Consider the following 23,287-nt stretch of genomic DNA (forward strand, 5'->3'; position numbering starts at 1 on the left):
CCAGGGGGATTGTAGGGACCTGGAAGAGATGCTTGGGGCCTAAGGGGCTGGTGGAGGCCTGGATCAGAGGGTGAGGGGCTGGTGGGGGAACAGGGGACCTGAAATGCAGGTGTAGAGAATCACAGGTGAGTATTTGAGGCTGCACACCGGCAGGACGGAAATGGGGGGTTGTCTGAGTGGGGACGTGGTAGGGGTGACACGTCCGGGTCTGAGCATGTTAGAGAAAATGTTCTGTGAACGCCAATCTACCTCATCAATCTGGAAAGGAGGAACGCAGGCTCGCTGCCACGGGAGCTTGGCAGATGACATGTATGTGGAGCGTGTGCGGGAGAGTACAGATCTGGGCAGAGCTTCGTACATCTCATACATGGTCAAGCACAAGAAGGAGCAATTAAGACCTGTCATCTCTTTGAGGGAGAAGCAGATGCATCTTGTAGTCTTGCACCTGGTGAGACATGTCTGACTCAGTTCTGGAGCTATGCGTTTACAGCTCTGAGTTGGCGACCGTGCCTTGTAAAATCTGGATGCCACTTTATGTCGTTCCTGAACAAAGGGGACACTGAGTGAAGGGGAGGGGTGGATGTCGCCCCTTTATTAAATGAGGAAGATGCTACCCTGTTTACTTTTGCGGGTGGGATAAGGGCGTTCTCCCCAGTTGGGACTCTGAGCTTTGGAGAGGGGCTTGAGGGGGACTCTTTCCACGTATCCTAAAGCTTACCCAGAAGGAGAGCAGGGAGGATGGCAGGTGGGGAAAGGCAGAGGAGACGGGACTGGGAGGAGGATGAGTTTGGGAGTGTCTGGGTTCTGGGCAGAGCTGAGCACACCAGTGAGGTGGGCTGGTGGAGCAGCGCGAAGGGCTCTGTGATCCTGTGTGTGCTGGGCTGCCTTCCCAGGCGGCCTCGCTGTGCCCAGGGTGGCCAGGTGTGGAATTCCTCACTGGGCCAGTGTGTGGCATGAAGTCAGGGAGAACACGTGGGGCGGTCAATGTGGAGAAGAATCCCCCGTAATCCCATCCACACCGGACTTTACAAGACAGTTAGAAATGTAGCTATCTTGGGGTGCCTGGGTGGCTCAGTTGGTTGAGCGACTGCCTTCGGCTCAGGTCATGATCCTGGAGTCCCGGGATCGAGTCCCGCATCGGGCTCCCTGCTCGGCGGGGAGTCTGCTTCTGCCTCTGACCCTCCCCCCTCTCATGTGCTCTCTCTCATTCTCTCTACCAAATAAATAAATAAAATCTTAAAAAAAAAATAGCTTTCTGTGCTTTCTCTGGCAGAAGCCAGGATTATTTCAACAGAGACTTAAAGCTATTTAAAATTGATCAGCCTTGGGCGCCTGGGTGGCTCAGTTGGTTGGGCGACTGCCTTCGGCTCAGGTCATGATCCCGGAGCCCCGGGATTGAGTCCCGCATCAGGCTCCCTGCTCAGCAGGGAGTCTGCTTCTCCGTCTTACCCTCCCCCCTCTCGTGCTCTCTCTCATTCTCTCTCTCTCAAATAAATAAATAAAATCTTAAAAAAAAAAAAAAAAGAAATGCAGCTATCTTTCCAGGCATTCCTTCATTGCTTCCTATTTTATGTCTGTCTCGCCTCCCCCCTCCCCCCCCATACACACACACACACACACACACATCTGTATTTTGTATGTGTGGAAGTTTGTGTACGTAAGCTTCTGCTGTTTTTAGGCTTTTTTTTTTTTTTTATCATATATTGTCCACATCTTGCCACAAATCGACGGGTGCTCCTTAATAATTGGATTTCAGTTGTGGTGGACGGGAGGCAGTTGGGAAAAGTGTGGGAAGCAGAGTGCTTGTCACTGTCTGAAGCTTGAGAAAATGTGGCTTGAAGTGTGTCTTGGGAGAAATGTGAAATCGAGATGGGCGTTGTCTGGGACGAGTCCTGGGAGTCTGGCTCCTGAAGCTCGGTTCTTGAACCAGGTTCCCCGAAAAGGGGGAGGCTTTGGACCAGGAGGTCCACGTGCTCCCCAGGATTGTTGAGGCAGCTGAGCCAGGCAGCCAGGGTAGGAGAGGGGACCCCACGTTCCGTGCTGTGCTTCCTCTAGTCCACACGGTGGCCCTCTGGTGCTGGAGCTGGACCACAACATGGGCTGAGTCCCTCGAGGGCCCCCGGAAAGCAGCCTGGCATCGTCTGGGAACTGTGAGAGGTGTCCTTTTGGGGCCCCACTCGGACCCGCTGAGTCAGACGTGGGGGGCAGCATCCTGCTCCGAGCCTTGACGTGCCCCAGCACTGCGCTGTCCACACAGCTGAAGGAGACCTTCATGCTGGGGCGTGGTTGGAAATGCAGCGGGAGTCGGGAGCGATCCTCGTTCTCCTTTCCGAGGGTGGAAGGATGGTGCATGCCACGTGAATAGGCCGCGTTGTGGCCCTGAGACACCCACAGCAGCACATCTGAGCCTCCCAGGTTGAGAGTGGAGCCTCTGAGGGGCAGGAGGTGGAGGTAATGGAAAAGGTGGCCGCCGGCGCCGGGAGACACTGCTCCCACTGTTCTGCCTCCAGGCCTCCTTGTGCTCAGGAGTCCTTGGAACCTGTGTGAAACGTTGCTGGGTCTGTTCCTTTGGAAACGGACTAAAAATAGGGTGTTTACTTGATGCTGAGGCTCACTCCCGGGCACAGGCCTGGTGCGGGCGTTAGAAGACGTCCATACACAGCAGTGCCTCGTACAGAATGCGGGGCATCGTGCACTCCATCCACGTGCCTGCTCACGTCTCCCCACGAGCATCCCTTGGGGTGCTGCCCCACGATCTTCCTGTCGTCATTCAGCTCCATTCCCAGGGTCAGCACAGGTCGACGTGGGTTCCGGGCTGTAACAGGCGAGGCCCGAACAAGGCCTCCAGGAACGTAGCATAGATCAGAGACCCGGGTCAGCGGTGGGAGGAGGAAAGCCGTCCGTGGTGGACACAGTCGCTATTTCCACGTGTTTACCTGGTGCCCACGATGTGCTGGCATCGTGCCCAGGGCACCCTCCTCCTTAGGTTTGCCTTCTCCAGCATGTAGACTGAGCCTGTCAACATGTAGGCTCCTGGGAGCTGTGGCAAGTGCTGTGTGGTCAGTGGAAGGTCTGTTACAGGGGAAAGGGAGCCCCCGGAGCTGGCCATGGGGTGTGGGGTGCTGGGGCAGGAGAGGAGAGGCCGCCCCTGAGGCACCCGGGTCGGGGGTGGGAGACCAGGGAGGAAGCATGCTCTCTCTCCAGAGGGGCAGCTGTGTTGGACAGAGGTTAGAACACACAGAGGTGGGCACTGCATTTGGCCACCTGGAGGCCTGGGCAGAGCAGCGTGTCCGGGGCCGGGGGGTGCCTGGCGGTGGGAGCCGCAGCGGGTGTCTCCTGGAGGAGCGGTAGCTGGAGAGGGCTGTGGGGATGTGGGGAGGGGGCCGCTGGTCTGTCCGAAGGTGGAGAGCTTAGGGCGTCTGTGCAGACTGACGAGAGGGTCTAGGACAGGGGAGGGCGAGCGAGGTGGCCCCGTCTTGTGCATGAGGGCAGCCACACCCCTTTGTTTCTGCGCGGTGGCTGTCTGCTCCCGCCGTTCGCCGGCAGGGTTGCGCTCTTGCAGCGGGGACCCTGTGCTCACAAAGCCTAAGGTACTTGGCGTCTGTGCCCCGGTGTCGGAAGGACGGAGAGGTCGGTGTTGCTGGAAGGGGTTGGGATCGAGGGCACAAGAGCGAGGGCCGGCCTTGTAGGGAGCAGGGCACAGGCGGGACACCCGGGGACAGGTGTGGCCGGTGAGTTCACAGCTGAGGGCGGGGGAGGGCGTGGGCATGTTGTTCCTGCTCTGGCCCTCCCCTTCATCTTGGTCACTGCGTCTGTTGGGAAAAATGCCGTGGAAAGGTGTGGTAGGAAGTGCTGGCCACAGGTTTCTCCGCTTGCTTTTTCCTGGAATCCTCAAACCCGAGTGCTGTTCTCACAGTCCTCACGTGCAGTACCTTAGTGAGAAGTGTTTCGTTTCTGCTTCGTTCCTCTTTCCTTGTCCTTCTCTCCTTGTGTTTTTTTTTTAAGATTTATTTATTTATTTGACAGAGAGAGACAAAGCGAGAGAGGGAACACAAGCAGGGGGAGTGGAAGAGGGAGAAGCAGGCCTCCCGCCGAGCAGGGAGCCCGATGCGGGGCTCGATCCCAGGACCCTGGGACCATGACCTGAGCCGAAGGCAGACGCTTAACGACTGAGCCAACCAGGCGCCCCTATTTTTTTATTTTTTAAAAGCTTTTCTTTATTTATTTGACAGAGAGAGACACAGCGAGAGAGGGAACACAAGCAGGGGGAGCGGGAGAGGGAGAAGCAGGCTTCCCGCAGAGCAGGGAGCCCGATGCGGGGCTCGATCCCAGGACCCTGGGACCATGACCTGAGCCGAAGGCAGACGCTTAACGACTGAGCCAACCAGGCGCCCCTATTTTTTTATTTTTTAAAAGCTTTTCTTTATTTATTTGACAGAGAGAGACACAGCGAGAGAGGGAACACAAGCAGGGGGAGCGGGAGAGGGAGAAGCAGGCTTCCCGCAGAGCAGGGAGCCCGATGTGGGGCTCGATCCCAGGACCCTGGGACCATGACCTGAGCCGAAGGCAGACGCTTAACGACTGAGCCAGCCAGGCGCCTCAGTGTCCTTCTCTCTTTGAATTCTAGCATATTTCAGAGCTGCTGTTGTCCTTCGGTCTTCAGTCATTTGAGTGGTGGGTAAACAGGCCCAGAGGGTGAAGGAACTTTCCATGGGTGTAAAGCATGTGGCAGAGCGGAGCTCCTCAGACCCTGCAGTGCCACACTCCGTCACTCTGGAGCATGCGTGTCTGATCTCGCTTGGAGCTCGGGAGTCCCCCGGGGCGCAGGCTCTTGTTAGTAGGGACTCAGCCTCCAGCTGCAGCAAGCTCCCCAACGCTGGACAGTGGTGAACAACACAGGTCCTGACTCTCTCTGCGGCTTGGACACAGTTTGTGGTGGTCGGGTGGCTGAATGGCAGGAGGGTCCCTTCAGCCGGGAGGACCAGGGTCAGGCCGGCTCCAGGTGCTGACCAGGCACCCAGCCTCCGACCTTGGTCTTGGACTGGGAAACACCAGAAACTGTGGGTAGTATTCCCTGGTTCTGAGAGTAGAGACCTTCCCACCCTCCACGGTCGGAATGACTTCGGGGGGCCCCGTGGCACAGCGGCCCTGGCAGGTCTGTGCCCGTAGAGGTCCCAGGCCAGCAGGCCACAGTGGTCTGTGTTTGTTTCAGTGTCGGGTGGATGTCCCTCTTGCTGGGGAGAGAAGTCTGAGCAGGACACGTTTGCTTTCTGGTTCCCTGTGTCCAGTGAGAGACCTCGTCCCAGAGGAGAGGCTGCCGTGCTGCGTCCGTGCCCCAGGTGGTAGTAGGACTTGTGTGAAAGCTGTCAAGGAGGTAACTCGGTGTTGTGTTCAGCAGGTCTGAACTGTGGGTTGGCTGGCCCTTTAGCGAGCCCTCCTGAGGTCACATGGCGAGCCTGCTGTCTGGTGGCTGCCGACTCTCCAGGCACTTGGATTCCGTGTAATTAGGAAGCTCCATGCGATGCAGGCTCTTTTCTTGTCTTGCCCAGCCTTGGTTGCTTGATGTGGCATTGTGGAGAAGTCTGGGTCTTTAAAGTATAACTCAGTGAACAAATGCAGAGGGTTTCTGTGGACGCTGAGCTTCAGGAGCCAGGGACGATGTCAGTTTTGGCACCTCGGTGCCTGCCGTCCCGCATGGCCTGGGGGCCTCGAAGCCATGGCCACGATTCAGAGACTCCCACACTTCTCAGTATTGTAAGAGGTAATAGCAGGGATTTGTTCTCCCACGTTTACAGATGAGGTTATGCTGTAACTGTGTGTGTGCGTGGCGTGGCGGGGGGGGAGTGGAAGACAGACCCCAGTACAGCTGGACCTCTGCACACACGGGAGGTGCACGAAGCATTCCCAAGTCTAGTTGTAGCCAAGTCCTCGTCACATACTTGTGCTTGACCTTGCACGAGGTCCTCCTCCTTTCCTGGCTTTGTGGGCTTATCTGGTCAGTGAGAGGGGCGCACGCGGTGTTCTGTCAGGATTGTCTCACATCCATCATGCCTGACTTCCTTACCGCCACATAAAACTGTACGTACAGATACGTACGTGGAGCTAGATAATTACGTAGAACTTGATGAATTTGTGGGCCATGCAAGAAGGGAAAGGTCTGCCTGTAGGCTTATTTCCTTTACGATGAAGATTTCAAGAGGAGAGTGTTAGTGTAGGAACACGTGCGGACTGTGTGTTGGTGGGGCTGTCACAGCAGAAGGGTTCTTCTGAAGGATCCTGGGGCGGCAGTCTCATCAAGCCGTGGACCCTGGTTCGGGGGGTGGACCTCCATCCTGCCTGTCCTGGGTGGTGGGAGTCCCCGGTGTACTCAGCACCCCGAGCTGTCCTGCTGTCTGTGGTCCAAGTGTGCTGACATGCACCAGCCTCACCCATCCGCTAACCTGTCCCTCTCCTCCAGAGGCAGAGTGGCCGTGGCCGTGGGGCAGACCAGCCTGGGAGCCAGATGAGCAGAGAGATCTGCGTGCACTCCTGGCCTTGCTCCTACTACTTAGAGCCGGAGAAGCGATGGGTTCCTGGAAAGCTTTCATTAACTTCGCACTCCCTGAGATTTGCAACTGATAAAACCGGGGAGGCGCTGGTCAGCTTCCCCCTGTCTAGTGTGATTGAGATCAAGAAGGAGGCTTCTCACTTTGTCTTCAGTTCTATCACCGTCCTGGAGAAGGACCACCGCAAGCACTGGTTCAGCTCCTTGCAGCCCAATCGGAATGCGGTCTTCAGCATCATCGAGCATTTCTGGAGAGAGCTGCTGCTGTCTCCGTCGGAAGCACCGCTCCCTGTGACCAAGGGGAAGCAGCTGGCTGGTCTGATGGCCTGTTCCCAGAAGCGCCTGGAAGAGACAGCCCGAGTCCTCCACCATCAGGGCGAGCAGCTGGACAGCATCACCAGGGGCCTGGACAAGATGGAATCTGACCTGGATGTCGCTGACAGGTACAGGGGCGCTTCGGACACACGGGCCACGCCCCTGCCGTGCGCGGTGACGCCGGGTGGGCACTGGTGGGGGACACGTTCTGAGCCTGGTGCAGAGCTCCAGTCTCGTGTGAATGAGGACGGCTGCCTCATTTCGTCCTTGGGGGGAAACAGGCCGAGGGGCCCGGTCACACGCACGAAGGTGCTGTTCCGCGTGGCCGCGTGGCCGCAGGGTTTGAGCTGGAGCTCTTTGGCTCCGGGAGCCGCTGGCTGAGCTGCCACAATGGCCACTCCCAAACCGGGGACCCCCCGCTCTTCTAAACACTGGGGGCCCCGAGGAGCTTTTGTTTATGTGGCTGTGTGTGCCGACATATGGAAGAAGTATTTGTCCGTTGAAGAAGTGCGGTGATGAACCCGTGACCTAGTAACGGAATAGCCTTGTCAGTGAGAAATAGCTTTGATAAAGCAGACGTGTCTCGTGGGAAGAGATGGCCGGGTCCTCCCCCCTGATTCTGCAGCCTGCCCCCCGCCCCCCGGCCGGGTTATCCTGTGTCCCGGGGCCTCCGGGCGCTCCCTGCACACGCAGGAGAGCGAGGACGAAAGCCGAGCAGTGCCATGGTGCTGTTGTGAAGAAACAGACCCCCCCGGAGGGTCCCGAAGACCCCAGTTTGCCAAGCACTGCCCTGACTCTAAGCCGTGTGCAATGTGAAAGGGGTTTTAGTGCCTGGGAGGGCTGCCTCAGAGCTCATGACGGGGTGGCAGCCTCTCGTGGTGGGCCCTGAGCGTAGGCAGTGCCGTCTCACATCAGGGACACGTGGCCACTGGTGCTGAGAACCCCTGGCCCCGAGTGACCCCAGTCCGCAGTTACCACCTGTGGCTATTTTGGGATATTCTTTCCTAAGTGCCTGCATGGTGAAAGGCCTAGTGCTGCAGGGAACGGCCCCAGATCTTACCCTTAAGAGGGGTGCCTGTGGTCGCTGAGGTGGAAGGTGCTCAGACCTCTGTGAGTTTTGGTCCTGGGAACAGAGCTGGGCAGTTTCCACCCTTCCATGCCATCTTGGGGCGGGGGAGGTCATGGGACTGAGTGCTGGGCAGGAGTGATGTAGGTCACTTCCGGACCTGGTCTCTGCAAGCCTCCCATCCCATCTGTGTGTTCTCTTCCCCTCACCTGCTGGTGGCATGCAGAGAATCCGCCCTAGGACTCAGACGTGAGCTGGAGTTTGGGTCACCACATGGCATCCCAGAGCAGGCCCGACCCCAGCCCTCCACTGGGGGGCTATGTCAACATTAAAATAATAAAAGTCTAGGTTTTGATGATCTAGTTAATAAGAATTAAAAAAAAAAATTAAAGGAGGAATACACAGTACCAGCTGGAGGATAGTGAATGAGCGCTTTCACGCACTGCTATTTGGAAATGTCTGTTGGTTAATCCTTGCGGAGAACAATCTGGCAATTTAGAGATGTTCTTTTAACCAAAGGCCAAGTGATAGGGTCCCTGGGTGGCTCAGTCGTTGGGCGTCTGCCTTTGGCTGGGGTCGTGGTCCCAGGGTCCTGGGATCAAGTCCCACATCGGGCTCCCTGCTCAGCGGGAAGCCTGCTGCTCCCTCTCCCGCTCCCCCTGGTCGTGTTCCCTCTCTCGCTGTGTCTCTCTCTGTCAAATAAATAAAATCTTAAAAAAAAACCCGAAGAAACCACAAAAGTGAGAAGATGAACCTGAGGCTAGAGAAAATGCTTGTAGCATCCACTTGTATTCTCACCCAGGGATTCATACCCAACTAGGTAGAGAGCTCATATGGCAGAATGAGAAAAAGCCAGTTCGGTAGAAAAAGGGGCAGGGGCCGTTGATTGGAGTGTAGGGTCGGCTGCCGTCACGGAGAGCCGCAGATCCCGTGGCATACAGAAGCTGGGAGGCTGTTTCCCCCACACAGAGGTGCAGAGGAAGGTCAGCGTCCCGGGCAGGTCGAAGGCTCTGCTCTGGGTCACGCCCCGGGGCCCCGTGTGGCTCCGTGGCTGCGTCAGAAGCTGTTGGCAGCACTCTTCCCAGCCAGTGGGAAGGGGGCACAGGGAGGCCAGGGCACATGGCCTTGTTTTTAAGCGAATGAGCCCGGCCCACGAGAGGGAGGTACTGGCGCTCCAGTAATTAGAGAAAGGTAGATTGAACCAGCAAGTGTAGATGTGGGACAACACCAACTGACCGTCAGGGTGTGGGTCGGGACGAGACGGCTCGTGTCGCTGTCACCGATGGGACTTGGCTCGGCCGCGGCAGGACCTAGCTAAGCCGAAGGTGCACAGACCCCATGAGCAAGCCCGGCGTGTGTGGACGGGCACATCCACTGAGGCAGCTATAGTCAGTTGATCCCCAAGGGGATGCAGTCATCAGTCACTACTGCTATGTAGTTTTTGAGTGGAGGTGAGGTCCGGAGCTGACAGCCAAGGAAGAACTCTTGAGATGTCTTCAGTGCAAAATAGTGGTACTTTTTTTTTTAAAAGATTTTTTATTTATTTATTTGAGAGAGAGAGAATGAGAGACAGAGAGCATGAGAGGGGGAGGATCAGAGGGAGAAGCAGACTCCCCGCCGAGCAGGGAGCCCGATGCGGGACTCGATCCTGAGACTCCAGGATCATGACCCGAGCCGAAGGCAGTCGCTTAACCGACTGAGCCACCCAGGCGCCCCAAAATAGTGGTTCTATTAAAGCACGGGGCAGGGCCCGTGGGCGGAAAGAGCTGCTCCTGGGGTTACGAGGAGCTATACTTTGGGGTGGGTGGGGAGTAAAGATGAGCGAGGTTGCAAAAGGATCTTCGTCTGCTAAGGACGACCGGGCTACCGCAGCCCTTGCTACTGTTAGACCAAGGAGGTCTTTCCTTGTAGCCGGGCATTAACGGTAACACAGTATTTGTCAGTAGGCTGCAGGGTGTAGGACAAATACTCTTAGCCTCCTTTCCTTCTGCCTTTGTTTCCCACATCACTGCTGACTCGGATTCAATACACTGATTCCTGTTAGGTCTGCACGGACTGACTTGGATCCACCTCAAAGCAGTGTTAATAATGCAAAACCCAGTTGAAGGTAGATGTGTACAAAAGCACCATTTGTAAGAGTTTTTAAACGGGCAAAGTAGCAGTAAAGGAAGAGTGCAGGGAGCACCGAACTGCAAAAGCCCGAGCTGGAGGGGCGTGCACAGGGCCACACGTGCGGCAGTTCCACAGCGAGCTCCCGCAGAGCCGCCAACGGGTGCCCCTCGTGGGGGTCTCCTGGCTCATGGGGGCCGTTGGCACGGGTGTTTGGTGAGCATGTGATGTGGTTCTGCCTCTCAGTTTTGAAGTGTGTTCCTTCTGGAACTCCCGTTGTCTGGTTCTCAGCCGTCCTGGATTGATCTTCTGATGGCGTTCTCATTTTTCCCCTTGTCTTTTTGTTCTACTGTTTCTTGAGTTTCATCTTCCTCCTACCCTTCCATTTTGGGGATATTTTTAATTTCTAAGATTTATTTTTTAATCTCCAAATGTTCCTTTTGAATAGCAGCCTGTTGTTGCTCTGTGGGTTGGCTGTCCTCTTATCTCTCAGGATTTTCTGGAAAGCCTCTTGCATAAGGGCCTGGGGTGTGCCTCCCAGCTTGGGGGAGGCCTCTGCTCCCACTTCCTGCTCACAGCTCACCACGCCCCCTTCAGTGGTGACCAGACGGAGGTGGGGCCTGGCAGCACCAGGTGGGTTCTCGTTAAATGAACTTCCAGCCTGTTGGGTTTTGAGGCCCAGCTTCACGCCTGTTTTCAGAGGTCCCTGGTATTCTGTCTTTCTCCACATAGAGGGTTCTTCAGTAGGGATAACTAGATTCTGGGGTGGCTGTTCCAGGCGGTGGCCCTTGGCCACTGAAGACAAGCGGGGATGGTCACCATAATGGACAGCAGAGCCAAAGCCGTGATTAGAATAGTCTGACTCCGAGAGACCTGTGCCCCTGGAGGAGAAGTAGACGGGCAGTTGACCCAGTTCTTTTTTTTTTTTTTTTTTTAAGATTTTATTTATTTATTTGACAGAGAAAAACATAGCAAGAGAGGGAACACAAGCAGGGAGAGGGACGGGGAGCCTGATGCGGGGCTCGATCCCGGGACCCCAGGATCACCCAGGCGTCCCAGTTGACCCAGTTCATACTTCAGCTGGGTCAAGTGAGCAAGCCTCTAACTTGAATTAAAAAGCAGTCATGGCCCCTGAATCAGCGCCCAGACTTGAAGACCGAGTTTGCAGGTCCGAAACCCCTTGAATGATGGGGATGCTGGAAGGACCCCAGTTTGCTGCTAAAAGTTTACACCTCTTGGGGCGCCTGGGTGGCTCAGTTGGCTAAGCGTCTGCCTTCGGCTCGGGTCACAGTCCCAGGGTCCTGCGATCAAGCCCCACGTCGGGCTCCCTGCTCTGCGGGGAGCCCGCTTCTCCCTCTCCTCCCCACTTGTACTCTCTGTCTCTCCTTCTTGCTCTCTCAAATAAATAAAATCTTTATAAATTAATTAATTAATTAAAGTTTACACCTTTGTTCTTTCTCCCAGCCTTCCCCCTTGGGACTTGAGGCATTTAACCAGGGTAGCTGTGCACTGGGGAGCAGGAAGCAGTCAGACTTTTCGGGACCCCTGGCTGCTGGAACTGACCCGATGCCAGCAGACCAGTCAGAGTAGGGGCTTCTGGGGGTCAAGGGATCAGTGGAGTTCGAACTCAGGTCTGCCTCATAGTGTCACAGTGGGCCCAGTAGGCCCCGAGCCCATCCCAGTCCTGGAGCACATCATCCAGCAGCAGGCAGAATCGCACACGGTTCCCTGACCTGTGCAGTGTGGGCTGTTCTGGTGGCCAAGCCAAGTGGGAGCCTCTGGACTGCCTGGAATAGTAAACTCTTCCTGGAGGGATTTCTGAGATCAGTGCCCCCGTCAAGGACTGGAAGGGTGCGTGGATAGCGAGCCCCGCATCATCCTCACTCAGCTCACTCACTCGACGGTGCAGAACAAAGATGGATTGTCTTAAACTTACCAGGTGGTACTCTTAATTGCAGTTGCTGTTGCAGATGCTTGAGCAAATGAACACATCCTCTGGAACGTTCTATGCAGTGGTCTGTCTGGCAAATGCTCTCTCACCCTGCTCTTAGGAAGGGCCACCAGATCAGCTCGCTTTCAGCCGCAAGGCCAGCAGTGCGTCCGCATTGTCCCACCTCAGGGGTATACCAGCTCTCCAGCCCTGTGTCATGCTTTATGTCACAGGGCCCTTGACTGTCTCTCCCTTCACAGGATAGCATGCTGGCCTATTACATGGGGGATACCATGCGGACTGGATCAAGTAAGAAGTAGCAGCTACTCTAGATGCACTGGAAAGATGTTTGCTTGTCAGAGGTGGGAAAGAAATCTGACAGAAATTAGGGACTTTCATCCTCATTGAAATTTCTAGGGCTCCATTGGAGTGGGGCTTGCTGAAGTATCTCTTTTACGGTGAAGGATAGATTTTGCATCTGGCTCTTCCTACAACCAAAAAGAAGACACACTTGGGGCATCTGGGTGGCTCAGTCAGTTAAGCGTCCAACTCTTGCTTGCTCAGGTCACAATCTCAGGGTCATGAGTTTGAGCCCCACATCGTGCCCTACACCCAGTTGGAAGCCTGCTTGAGATTCTTTCCCGCTCCCTCCCCCTCTGCTCTCCCCCCCACTCACACACATGCTTGCGCGTGCGCTCTCTCTGTCTGTCTCAAATAAATAAATAAATAAATAAAATCCAAAAAAGAAAAAACAAAACTAAAAGGAGACACGGCACCTAGTGAGCCCCTTAGCGTTTTGGAAGCAACATACTCTTCATTTGGGTGTGCTACTCTGGCCAGTTACCAAGTGACTTGAAAAGTTGCTAGTTTTGAGTGGGGCCTGGAACAAGAAGGCTCTGTAGCAGGTCCAGGTGCCACCTGGGCCCCATGATCCAGCAGATCCAGCGGCGCCCCAAGTATCTGCGGTAGACAGAGGTTCTCTTTGGAGCCTTTGCGGACCTTTATAGGGAGTCACAGTGCGTGCCTGTAGGACTTCAGAGCAAAGCCCTGCTACAGGAGATCAGGCTCAAGCAGGCCCTGAAAGCATAGGCTAGGTCACATGGCCCCCACTCCTGCCATACCGCCTTCTGTCTCCCAGCCTGCACCTAGGGCACATTCCCTACACGGGGAACACCCTACAGTAATTGACTGAGGAGGAAAATAGTGGAGCCTAGTTTACAGATGGTTTTGTGCAATATGCAGGCAACACTCAGAAATCCTCCCAGTGGGCCGAACTTCAAGCCCTGCACCTGCAAATTCATTGTGTTGGGAAGGCAGTCTTGTGCATGAAGTCTTTGGACGCACTCTCAGCCTCATAAGAATGGGTTTTAGGCCTTGGAACACATAGCGTGTGCCAGGCTTATCCCCTAGTAGGGAAATGGCTTTCCCTGTTACAGGCTCAATCAGTGCTCTTTTGTTCTACAGAAGCATGCATGTGAGTGGCTCTCAGGCACACCCCCAGTCTTCCGTATTTCAGACTCCATAGTTGTGGGGGAGGGGTTGGTCCTTGAGCTGAAGCATGAGAGGGATGTACATAAGCCAGTTGTCCTGCATCGGCTGCCAGGGGCACCTCCTGGCCGTGAGGTACCAGTGCCTACTATTGGACCTGATTTTGTTCTGTCTCTTCTCCATGTGAGTAAAGCTGGGTAAGGCATTGCTCCATCTAGTGCTTGACCATGTTGTGTTCTGTGGTAACTCCAAGATGGCTGTGAGAAAACGTGTTTGGAGGCCCCTGAGATTGGTGACCGTTGTGTGGTACTCTACTCAACAGTTTCCTTCGAAGGAGGAATGGCTAGAGGCTCAACTGCATACTGATTGGCTGTGGCCAGTGGTTTGGCTGGATGTTTGGGGAATGGAAGAAACATGATTGGAAACTTCATGACAGGGAGGTCTGGGGTAGAAGTATATGGATAGACCTCTCTGAGTGGGACAAAAGGCAAAGATGTATCCCGTGTGAATGCTCACCAGAGTCTCTTCAGCAGAGGAGGATTGTGATAATCAAGTGGATAGGATGACCTTTTCTCTGGATACCAGTGAGCCTGTTTCCCCAGCATCTCCTGCAGTTGCCCAGTAGGCCCATGAGCAAAGTGACCGTGGTGACAGAGATGGAAGTTATGATGGGTCTCAGCAACATGGACTTCAACTCACCGAGGCCAGCCTGGCCACGGCCACCGCTGCAGACCCAATCTGGAGACCAACACTGAGTCTCCAGCATGGCTCTATTCTCTAGGTTGTTCAGCCAGCTACTTGGTGGTTGGTTGATTGATTACATTGGACAACTTCTTATTGTGAATCTCTTGAATGTGGCAGGTCGCTTGTCTCTTCCTGCTTTCAAAACTCTTGTTTTTGTCTTTGGGTTTCAACTCTTTAACTATGATGTATCTCCGTGTGGATCTTTTTAAGTTTATTCTTCTGGGGGAGTTGTTGAGCTTCTTGAATGTGTACATTCATGTCTTTCATCAGATTTGGGAAGTTTTCAACCATCGTTTCCTCAAATTTTCTGTCCCTTTCTCTCTCTTGTCCATCTGGGATTCCTATAATGCATTTATGGATGTTTGATGGTATCCCAGAGGTCCTTTAAGCTCTGTTCATTTTTCTTCCTTCTTTTTTCTTTCTGCCCCTCAGACTGGGTAATTTCAAAGGTATTACCTTCAAATTCACTGATTATCTGTTCTCCCTGCTCAAATATGCTGTTGAATCTCTCTGGTCAGTTTTTCATTTCAGTTACTGTATTTTTCAGCTCTAGATTTTGGTTCCTTTTCTTACTGATATTCTTGTTTTGTTCAGACATTTTTTTCTGATTTCTTTCAGTTAGTTGTTACAGTTTACTTTAGCTCATTAGACATATTTAAGATCTTGGTGTAACATCTTTGACTAATAATTAAAATATTAGAGGTTCCTCAGAGATGGGAATGGGCCTTATGAATGGGCCATACTTCTTTCTTTGTATGTTTTGTAATTGTTTTCTTGAGAACTACACATTCTATTATGTTGTGGTAACTCTGTTATAGACTAAGTATTTGTGTCCCTGAAATTCATATATTGAAGTCACCCCTCAGTGTGATGGTGTTAGGAGACAGGGCCTTTGGGAAGTGATTAGGTTTAGATGAGGTCATGAGAGTGGAGCCCCCACAGTGGGATAAGAGGAAGAGGCTGGAGATCTCTCTCTGCTGTGTGAGGACATGAGAAGGCAGCCATCTCCAAGCCAGGGAGAGAGCTCTCCCCCAAAACCAAATCTGTTGGCACCCTAATCTTGAACTTCCCAGCCTCCATAACTGAGAAATTAGTCTGTTGTCCGGCCATGTGGTTTGTGGTATTTGTTACAGCAGCCCGAGCTGACTGATTCAGTCTGGAAACCTAATTTTCCTGCTCCTTGGAGATTGGTGGTCTTTGCTTATTGAGGGTTGGGGCTGACCTTTGTGTCTTTTCCAAACTATTTTTGTAAACCATATCTTTCTTGTGTGTGGTCGTTGAAATTTCTCTTCCCTTGTCTCTCCATTCTTAGGTATCTGGCTCCCATGAAGGGAAAAGGAAATAGGGCTTGTCTCTTTGAATTCTCTCTAGCTGGAAAGCTTCTTCAGTTCATGGTGGTTGAAACCTCTATGCCAGCCTCTCTGCGATCAAAAGCAGCAAAAGGGCCCCATAGAACTCGAAAACAAACTTGTATATATATACTAAAAATCTGGATTATACGCTTCCTACTTCCTGGAATTCCATATTTCTCTTTAAATGAAATGAAGACAAGTTGGTAACCCGGTTTTGCTATCAGGAGTTTGCTGGAATCTAGTTGTAAGTAGTTCGGTTGTATTTCCATTGGCGTCTGTGAGTAAATAGTGTGGTCTTGGTGTTCACGTGTTGGAAGATGGCACTCTTGAATGACAGTTTGGCTTTTCACAGTTGAGCCCTATGTAGCTCAGCACTTTGAGGATCTTTTCCATTGTCTTCCTAGTGTATGTTATTGCTGAGTTGTGTAGGATTGTGGCTACGGGTTTCCCCCTATCCTAGATAGTCTGATGTTTTATTTTGAGGTGTCTTCGTAGATTTTTTTTAAAACAGCCTTCTCGTTTACATACTGTAAAATTTACTCATTGTATGTGAACAATTCAATGATTTTTGGTAAATTTACAGAGTTGTGCAGATATCACTAATAGTCCAATTTTAGGACATTTCCGTCACTCCCAAAAGTTGCCTCAAGCCCTTTGGCAGTCACTCTGTTCTTGCCCTGCCCAGGTCACCACTGATCTACTCTTTCTGTGTAGATTTGTCTTTTCTAGAGAGTTCACATATGCATCATGTTTTTGAGGTTCATCCTTGTAGGATACATCAGTACTTTGTTACTTTTTCTTTTTTCTTCTTTTTTTTTAAAGTAGGCTCCATGCCCAACATGGGGCTTGAACTCACAACCCTCAGATCAAGAGTCACATGTTCTACTGACTGAGCCAGCCAGGCGCCCTGTTGCTGTAGATTTCTGGCTAATATTCTGTTGTATGATCTATCACATTTTGTTTATCCATCGACCAGTTTTGACGGGCATTTTGTTGTTTCTGCTTTGTTGCTATTATGAATAGTTCTGCTGTGGACGTTTGTTTTCCTTTACCTTGGGAGGGAAATTGCTGGGTCTCTTTAACAGTTTGAGAAACTGACCAGTTGTTTTCCAAAGTGGCTGCACTATTTGACATCCCCACCAGTAATGTGTGAGGGGCTCCAGTTTCTCCACAACCTCACAACACTTGTCGTCATCTGTCTTTTTCATTGTAACTCTCCTAGTGGGTGTGAGGTCGTGTCTCACTGGGTGGTTGACTTCCATTTTCCTAGTGATAATGAGCATCTTTTCATATGCTTTTTTTCCCTATGTATATTTTGTTTTCAGATTCTTTGACCATTTTTTATGTGGTTGTGTTTTTATTATGGAGTTTATAAGAGTTCTTTATAGAAGTTTGTAATGTTCTTATAGAGTTCTGGGTAGAAGTCCCTTTATCAGATACATGATTTGAAAATATTTGCTCCCTTTCTGTGGATTGTCATTTTATTTTCCTTTTTTTTTTTTTTAAGATTTATTTATTTATTTTAGACATGGAGTGGGGAGGGACAGAAGGAGAGGGAGAGAGAGAATCTCAAGCAAACTCCCCACTGAGCACAGAGGCATGAGCCCAGGGGGCTCAGTCCCATGACCCTGAGATCATGAACAAGAGCCAAAATCAAGAATTAGACGCTTAACCAACTATGCCACCCAGGTGCCCCCATTTTACTTTCTTGAAGATATTTTTTGAAACAAGAGAATTTTTTTTCTCCAAGGAATCAAACACAATTTATTTTCGAACTAAATAAGACAGATTGAGTAAAAGAAAGTTTTATCCTCAGCTTTCCCAATAGAAATTTTCTCCTCAGACTGCATGTTATCAATTTTAAGTCCCATCAGTGGCCTTCATAATATTCACAAAGGATGTACAAATTGTGTCATTTGGTTGAAGAGTCAAGTTTGAAAATAACAATCTTTCCACTTTTTGTGCTTTAGATTTTTTTTACAGTAATCTCTGTGCCAGATGTAAGGTTTGAACTCATGACCCCAAGATCAAGAGCCACATGCTCTATGGACTGAGCCATCCAGGTGCCCCACTTTTGTGCTTTAGAACAATTCTCAAAACACGTTATAATGCTCCCAGCTCATAACTGTGCAGTTAATTTTTTCTTCTTAAAATAACTTAGAGCAAGAGATTCATTTACTTATGTAATATATATATTCAAAAAAGAACTCATCCAGTTCCTCCGTATTCATGGTGGGAAAAACTAGTCCAACCCAACAGATGTAGCAAAACATCTGTGTCCTATTTTGGCTTCTCTGTTTTAAGGGACCAGAGAAAATCCTTTGTTGTTTTCATTTTGGTTTCAGCGTAACAGTACCAAATGTCCTTTTCTTCCTCCCAATCTTGATCCAGCATCCAACATTGATCTTTTATATTCAAAAAATGAGCTTTCCAGAGCTTTGCAGTTTCCCTTCTTCAGACACTGCCAAGCAGACTTCCCTCCCTGGAGCATGCGGTCTGACCGTGGGAGACAACTATGGGCCCTCTTCGTGGCCACATCCTCGACTCCTCGGGATACCAGCATCCCAGGGCCTGATTGCATCTCATGCCTCTGGGCCAGACCTGGCTGGGTGCAGGCCTAAAAGATTTAAAGTGTATCTGTTCTTCTTTCATCATTTTCCTTTGGTGTCATATCTGATTCATTGCCGAATCCAAAGTCACAGAGGTTAACTCTTTTTTAGCCTTTCTGTTTAGGTCTGTGATCCACTTGCAGTTCATGGCATGAGAATTGGGCCCAACTTCTTTTCTTTTTATGTGGGTATCCAGTGGTCTCAGCAATATTTCAATTTAGTGTTTCCCCGTTAAATTGTCTTGCCGTCCTTGTTGGAGACCAGCTGACCCTACGCATAAAGGCTTGTTTCTAGACTGAGTTCTATTATTGATCCATATGTGGATCTTATGGCAGTACCGCACCATCTTCATTTCCATAGCTTTGTATAAGCTTTGCACTCAGGTAGTGGGAGTCAACCAACTTTATTCTTCTTTTTCAAGAGCGTTTTGGCTATTCTGGGTCCCTTGCATTTCTATATGAATTTCAGGATTAACTGGCCAGTTTCTGCACAAGAGCCAGCTGGGATTTTGATAGAAATTGGACTGAACCTGGAGCAGTTTTGCCATCCTAGCAATGTAATTATTAGTGTGGTGTAAAAACACTTAAATCTGCTGTTTTATTTTTTGTGTTACTTGTTCCCTCTGTTGCTCATTTCTTTTGTCCGCCGCCTCCTGTAGGTTACCTGAATATTATTTCAGAATTCCATTGTGATTTACCTACACTGTTTTGAATGTATGTCCTTACATATATTCTTCATTGGTCACTCTAGGTATTACGTTGTATATGCATAATTGGTCACAGTGTGCTGGTGTTGACATTTTTTTTTTTTAAGATTTTATTTATTTATTTGACAGAGAGAGAGGGAACACAAGCAGGGGAGTGGGAGAAGGAGAGCAGGCTTCCCGCAGAGGAGGGAGCCCGATCCGGGACTTGATCCCAGGACCCTGGGATTATGACCTGAGCCGAAGGCAGCCGCTTAATGACTGAGCCACCCAGGCGCCCCTGGTGTTGACATTTTACCCAACTGAGCGGTGTGTAGAAACCTAACCACTGTCTTTATGTCTGTTTACCCTACCAGATTCATATAAATCCTCTGTAAGTTAATTATCTTAACTTCATTTACCTATTTGAAAACCACATCAATTTTGTAATTTTTACTTCAAGTGCCATACATATTTTAGCCAGCTCAAAAGAAAAAAGCAAGTGCAGTTTATTTCCCTATATTTTTACTCTTTCTGTTTCTCTACCCTCCTTCCTGATGTTCTAGGATTCCTGCCCTTACCAGTTCCTTTCTGATTCATTGACTTCTTCGAGACATTCTTTTAGGGCAGCAATTTCTTTGTGGGTTTTCTTCCTCTGAGAATAACTCAATTTCCTCTTTATTCCTGAAGAAAAGTTTCACTCAGTGTGGAATTTTCAACTGAGAGTTCTTTGAGCACTGAAAACCTTTGTGCCACTTCTTTCTGGCTCCATGGTTTCTGATGAGAAGTGCGCTGTCATTCGAATTGGTTTTCTCCTGTAGGTGAGGTCTCTCGTGCCACTGTCAAGATCTTTTCTTTGTTTAACATGACTTCACGGTAATTTCTTTGGTTTTATGCTTTGTGGGTCTGATTAGGTTTGTTTTTTACCTTACGGGCTTATGTCTTTTTGCCTAACTTGGGAAATGTTCAGCCATTATTTGTTTGAATACTTTTCCAGCCCCACACTCTTTCTCTTCTCCTGCTGGAGTGGTGGTGATGAGTGTTCAGTCTTTTCTTTTGGACCCTTGGGTTTGTTGTCATTGTTGTTTTTAGTATTTTCTCTCTGTTGTTCAGATTGAGTAATTTCTATTCTTTGATCTTTAATTTCACAGATTCCTTTATCTCTCATCTCAGGCTGCAGTCTACATTTACCCATTTTTTTATATCAGTTATTGTATTTCTAAGTTCAAAAATTCCCGGATACTTTATTGTGTCTTCTGTTTCTCTGCTAAGACTTTGTGGTTTTTAATTTATTTCCAGCATGTCCATAATTGCTTGTGGAAACACTTTTATGATGGTGCTTTAGAATTCCTGTCCAGTAATTCCATCAGTTTCATCCTGGTTTTGGCATTTGCTTGTATTTTTTATTTAAAAAGAGATTTTCCTGGTTCTTGGCATGGCGATTCTTCATTGTATCCTGGACATTTTGGGTATTAAGACTCTGAATCTTGTTTTTCTGTTTTAGCAGAGCTTTCCCTGACATAGTGCCCAGGAGTAAGAAGCTGTTTCCTCTTGGGGCGTCTGGGTGGCTCAGTGGGTTAAGCACCTGACTCTTGATCTCGGCTCAGGCCATGGTCTCAGGGTGGTGCGATCAAGCCCCATGTCGGGCTCCATGCTGGGCATGGAGACTGCTTGAGATTCTCTTTCTCCCTCCCCCACTCTCTCTCTTTCTCTCTTAAAGGAAAGAAAGAAAGAAGGGAAGGGAAACTGATTCTTCTCACTGCCATGTGAGGATGAGAGCCCCAATTTCCCACTTGGCCCTTGTTTGTGCCTTGGGGTAGGAACAGACACCTGTTGCTGCTGGCTGGGAGTGGGATTTCAAGCTTCCCCATAACTGTGCCCTAGCTGGGAGAATTGGGGGGGTCTTGTTACCATCCCCTTCTACTGAGCCAGTAAGGTTTCCCTTGTTACCGATGGCTCTTCATGTGGCCTTCTCTACCACCGTCCCACTTAGGGGAAGGACCCTTAGTGCAGCCAGGTAAGGGTGGATGTCGAGGCTCCTCACGTACCTTTTCTGACACTGCTCCAGTTAGGGGAAAGCACACCACAGTATAGCTAACTGAGGGTGGATATCCATGCCCCCCCCCTTTTTAAATTGAAGTATAGTTGATACACAATGTTCTGTTAATTTCAGATGCACAACATAGTGATTTGACAAGTTAATGTTACATTCACCACAAGCGTAGCTACCATCTGTATTGGTATTACAATATCATTGACCATATCCCCTATGCTGTACCTTTTATCTCCATGATCTATTTGTTCCATACTGGAAGCCTGTATCACCCACTGCCCTTCATCCATTTTGCCCCTCCCCCAGTCCTCTCCCCTCTGGCAACCATCAGTTCTCTGTATTTATGGGTCTGTTTCTGCTTTTTGTTTGTTCGTTTGCATAGTTTTTTAGATTCTACATATAAGTGAAGTCATGTAGTGTTTGTCTTTCTCTGTCTTATTTCACTTAGCATAATACCCTCTAGCTCCATCCACATGGTTGCAAATGGCAAGACTTCATTCTTTTTTGTGGCTGAGTAATATTCCACTGTGTGGGTGTGTGTGTGTGTCACATCTTCATTATCCATCTAGGGAGACCCTTGGGTTATCTCCGTATTTTGGATGTTGTAAATAATGCAGTAGAGATAGGGGTGTAGATATCTTTATCGCTAGTGTTTTTATTTTCTTTGGGTGAATTCCACTACCCAGTAGTGGAATTATTGGATCATATGGTAATTCTGTTTTTAATTTTTGAGGAACCTCCTTACTGTTTTCCAGAGTGGCTGCACCAGTTTGCATTCCCACCAACAGTGTAAAGAGGGTTCCCCTTTCTCTGCATCCTCACCAACGCCTGTTGTCTCCTGTGTTGTTAATTTTAGCCATTCAGACTGGTGTGAGGTGATATCTCAGTGTGGTTTGCATTTGTATTTCCCTGATGATGAGTGATGTTGAGATCTTTTCATGTGTCTTTTGGCCACATGGATGTCTTCTTTGGGAAAAGGCCTATTCGGATCCTCTGCCCATTTTTTAATTGGATTGTTTATTTGTTTTGGTAATGAATTGTATACGTTCTTTATATATTTTGGATATTAACCTCTTATCAGATGTATCATTTGCAAATAACTTTTCCCATTCAGTAGATTGCCTTTTTGTTTTGTCAGTGATTTCCTTTGCTGTGCAGAAGCTTTTTATTTTGATGTAGTCCCAACAGTTTGTTTTCACTTTTGTTTCCATTGCCTAAAGAGACATATCCATAAATATGTTACTAAGGCGGATGTCAAGGCGATTTTACTTTTAGGAGTTTTATGGATTCAAGTCTCACATTTAATCCATTAATCCATTTTGAGCTAATTTTTGTGTATGGTGTAAGAAAGAGTCCTGTTTCATTCTTTTGCATATGGCTGTCTAGTTTTCACACCACCGTTTGTTGACGAGACTGTCCTTTCCCTGTTGTATATTCTTGCCTCCTTTGTCATAGATTAATTGACAGTGTAAGTGTGGGTGTATTTCTGGGCTCTGTTCTCTTCCTTTGATCGGTGTGTCTGCTTTGGTGTCAGTACTGTGCTGTTATGATTACTACAACTTGGTAGTATATCCTGAAATCAGGGATTCTGCTACCTCCAGCTTTGTCCTTATTTCTCAAGATCACTTTGACTAGTTGAGGTCTTTTGTGGTTCCATAGAATTTTAGTATTATTCTAGTTCTGTGGAAAATGCTCTTAGTATTTTGATAGGGATTGCATTAAATCTGTTGATTGCTTTGGGAATTATGGACATTTTCACAGTATTAATTATTCCAGTCCATGAGCATAGTATGTATTTCCATTTGTTTGTGTTGTCTTTAGTTTGTTTGTTTTTAATCAAGGTCTGATAGTTTTCAGAGTACAAGTCTTTCATTTCCTTGGTTAAGTGTATCCCTAAGGTATTTTATTATCTTTGGTACATTCGTAAGTGGGATTTTTTTTCTAAATTTCTCTTGCTGCCACTTTGTTATGGGTATTCATATTCTTAAACTACTTCTTGCTTCAGTTTTGGAAGGTTGGGTGTTTTGAGTATTTTGTCTATTTCATATAAGTTGTCCCATTTATTGGTGTAAAGTTGGGTATGATATCCCCTAGAAGGCTTTCAGGGGCTAAAGGGATCTATGGTGATGCCTCCCTTTTTATTCCTGATATTGGTAATGTGCATTTTCTTTGCTTTATTCTTTTTTTTTTTTTTTAAGATTTTATTTATTTATTTGACAGAGAATGAGAGAGCACAAGCAGAGGGAGCGGGAGAAGCAGGCTCCCCACTGAGCAGGGAGCCCAATGCGGGGCTCGATCCCAGGACCCTGGGATCATGACCTGAGCCAAAGGCAGACGCTTAACCAACCAAACCACCCAGGCGCCCCTCTTTGTTTTATTCTTGTTCATTTCTTGT

At 49.4% G+C, this 23,287-nt stretch overlaps 1 protein-coding gene across 8 annotated transcripts in view; it reads left to right on the forward strand.

Moving 5' to 3' along the window:
* SNAP47 (synaptosome associated protein 47) overlaps positions 1-23,287 on the forward strand; it is a 65,543-nt gene that overhangs the window by 3,811 nt on the left and 38,445 nt on the right. For all 8 annotated transcript variants that reach the window (XM_064595662.1, XM_064595661.1, XM_064595663.1 and 5 more), the window contains exon 2: positions 6,458-6,987. In XM_064595662.1, coding sequence (XP_064451732.1) covers positions 6,458-6,987 — 530 coding nt within the window. The remainder of the gene's footprint in view (positions 1-6,457; positions 6,988-23,287) is intronic.

Source organism: Mirounga angustirostris, unplaced genomic scaffold (genome assembly GCF_029215605.1).
Source record: "Mirounga angustirostris isolate CCGP_5_RB_7025 unplaced genomic scaffold, mMirAng1.0.hap1 SCAF_7, whole genome shotgun sequence".
NCBI lineage: Eukaryota > Metazoa > Chordata > Mammalia > Carnivora > Phocidae > Mirounga > Mirounga angustirostris.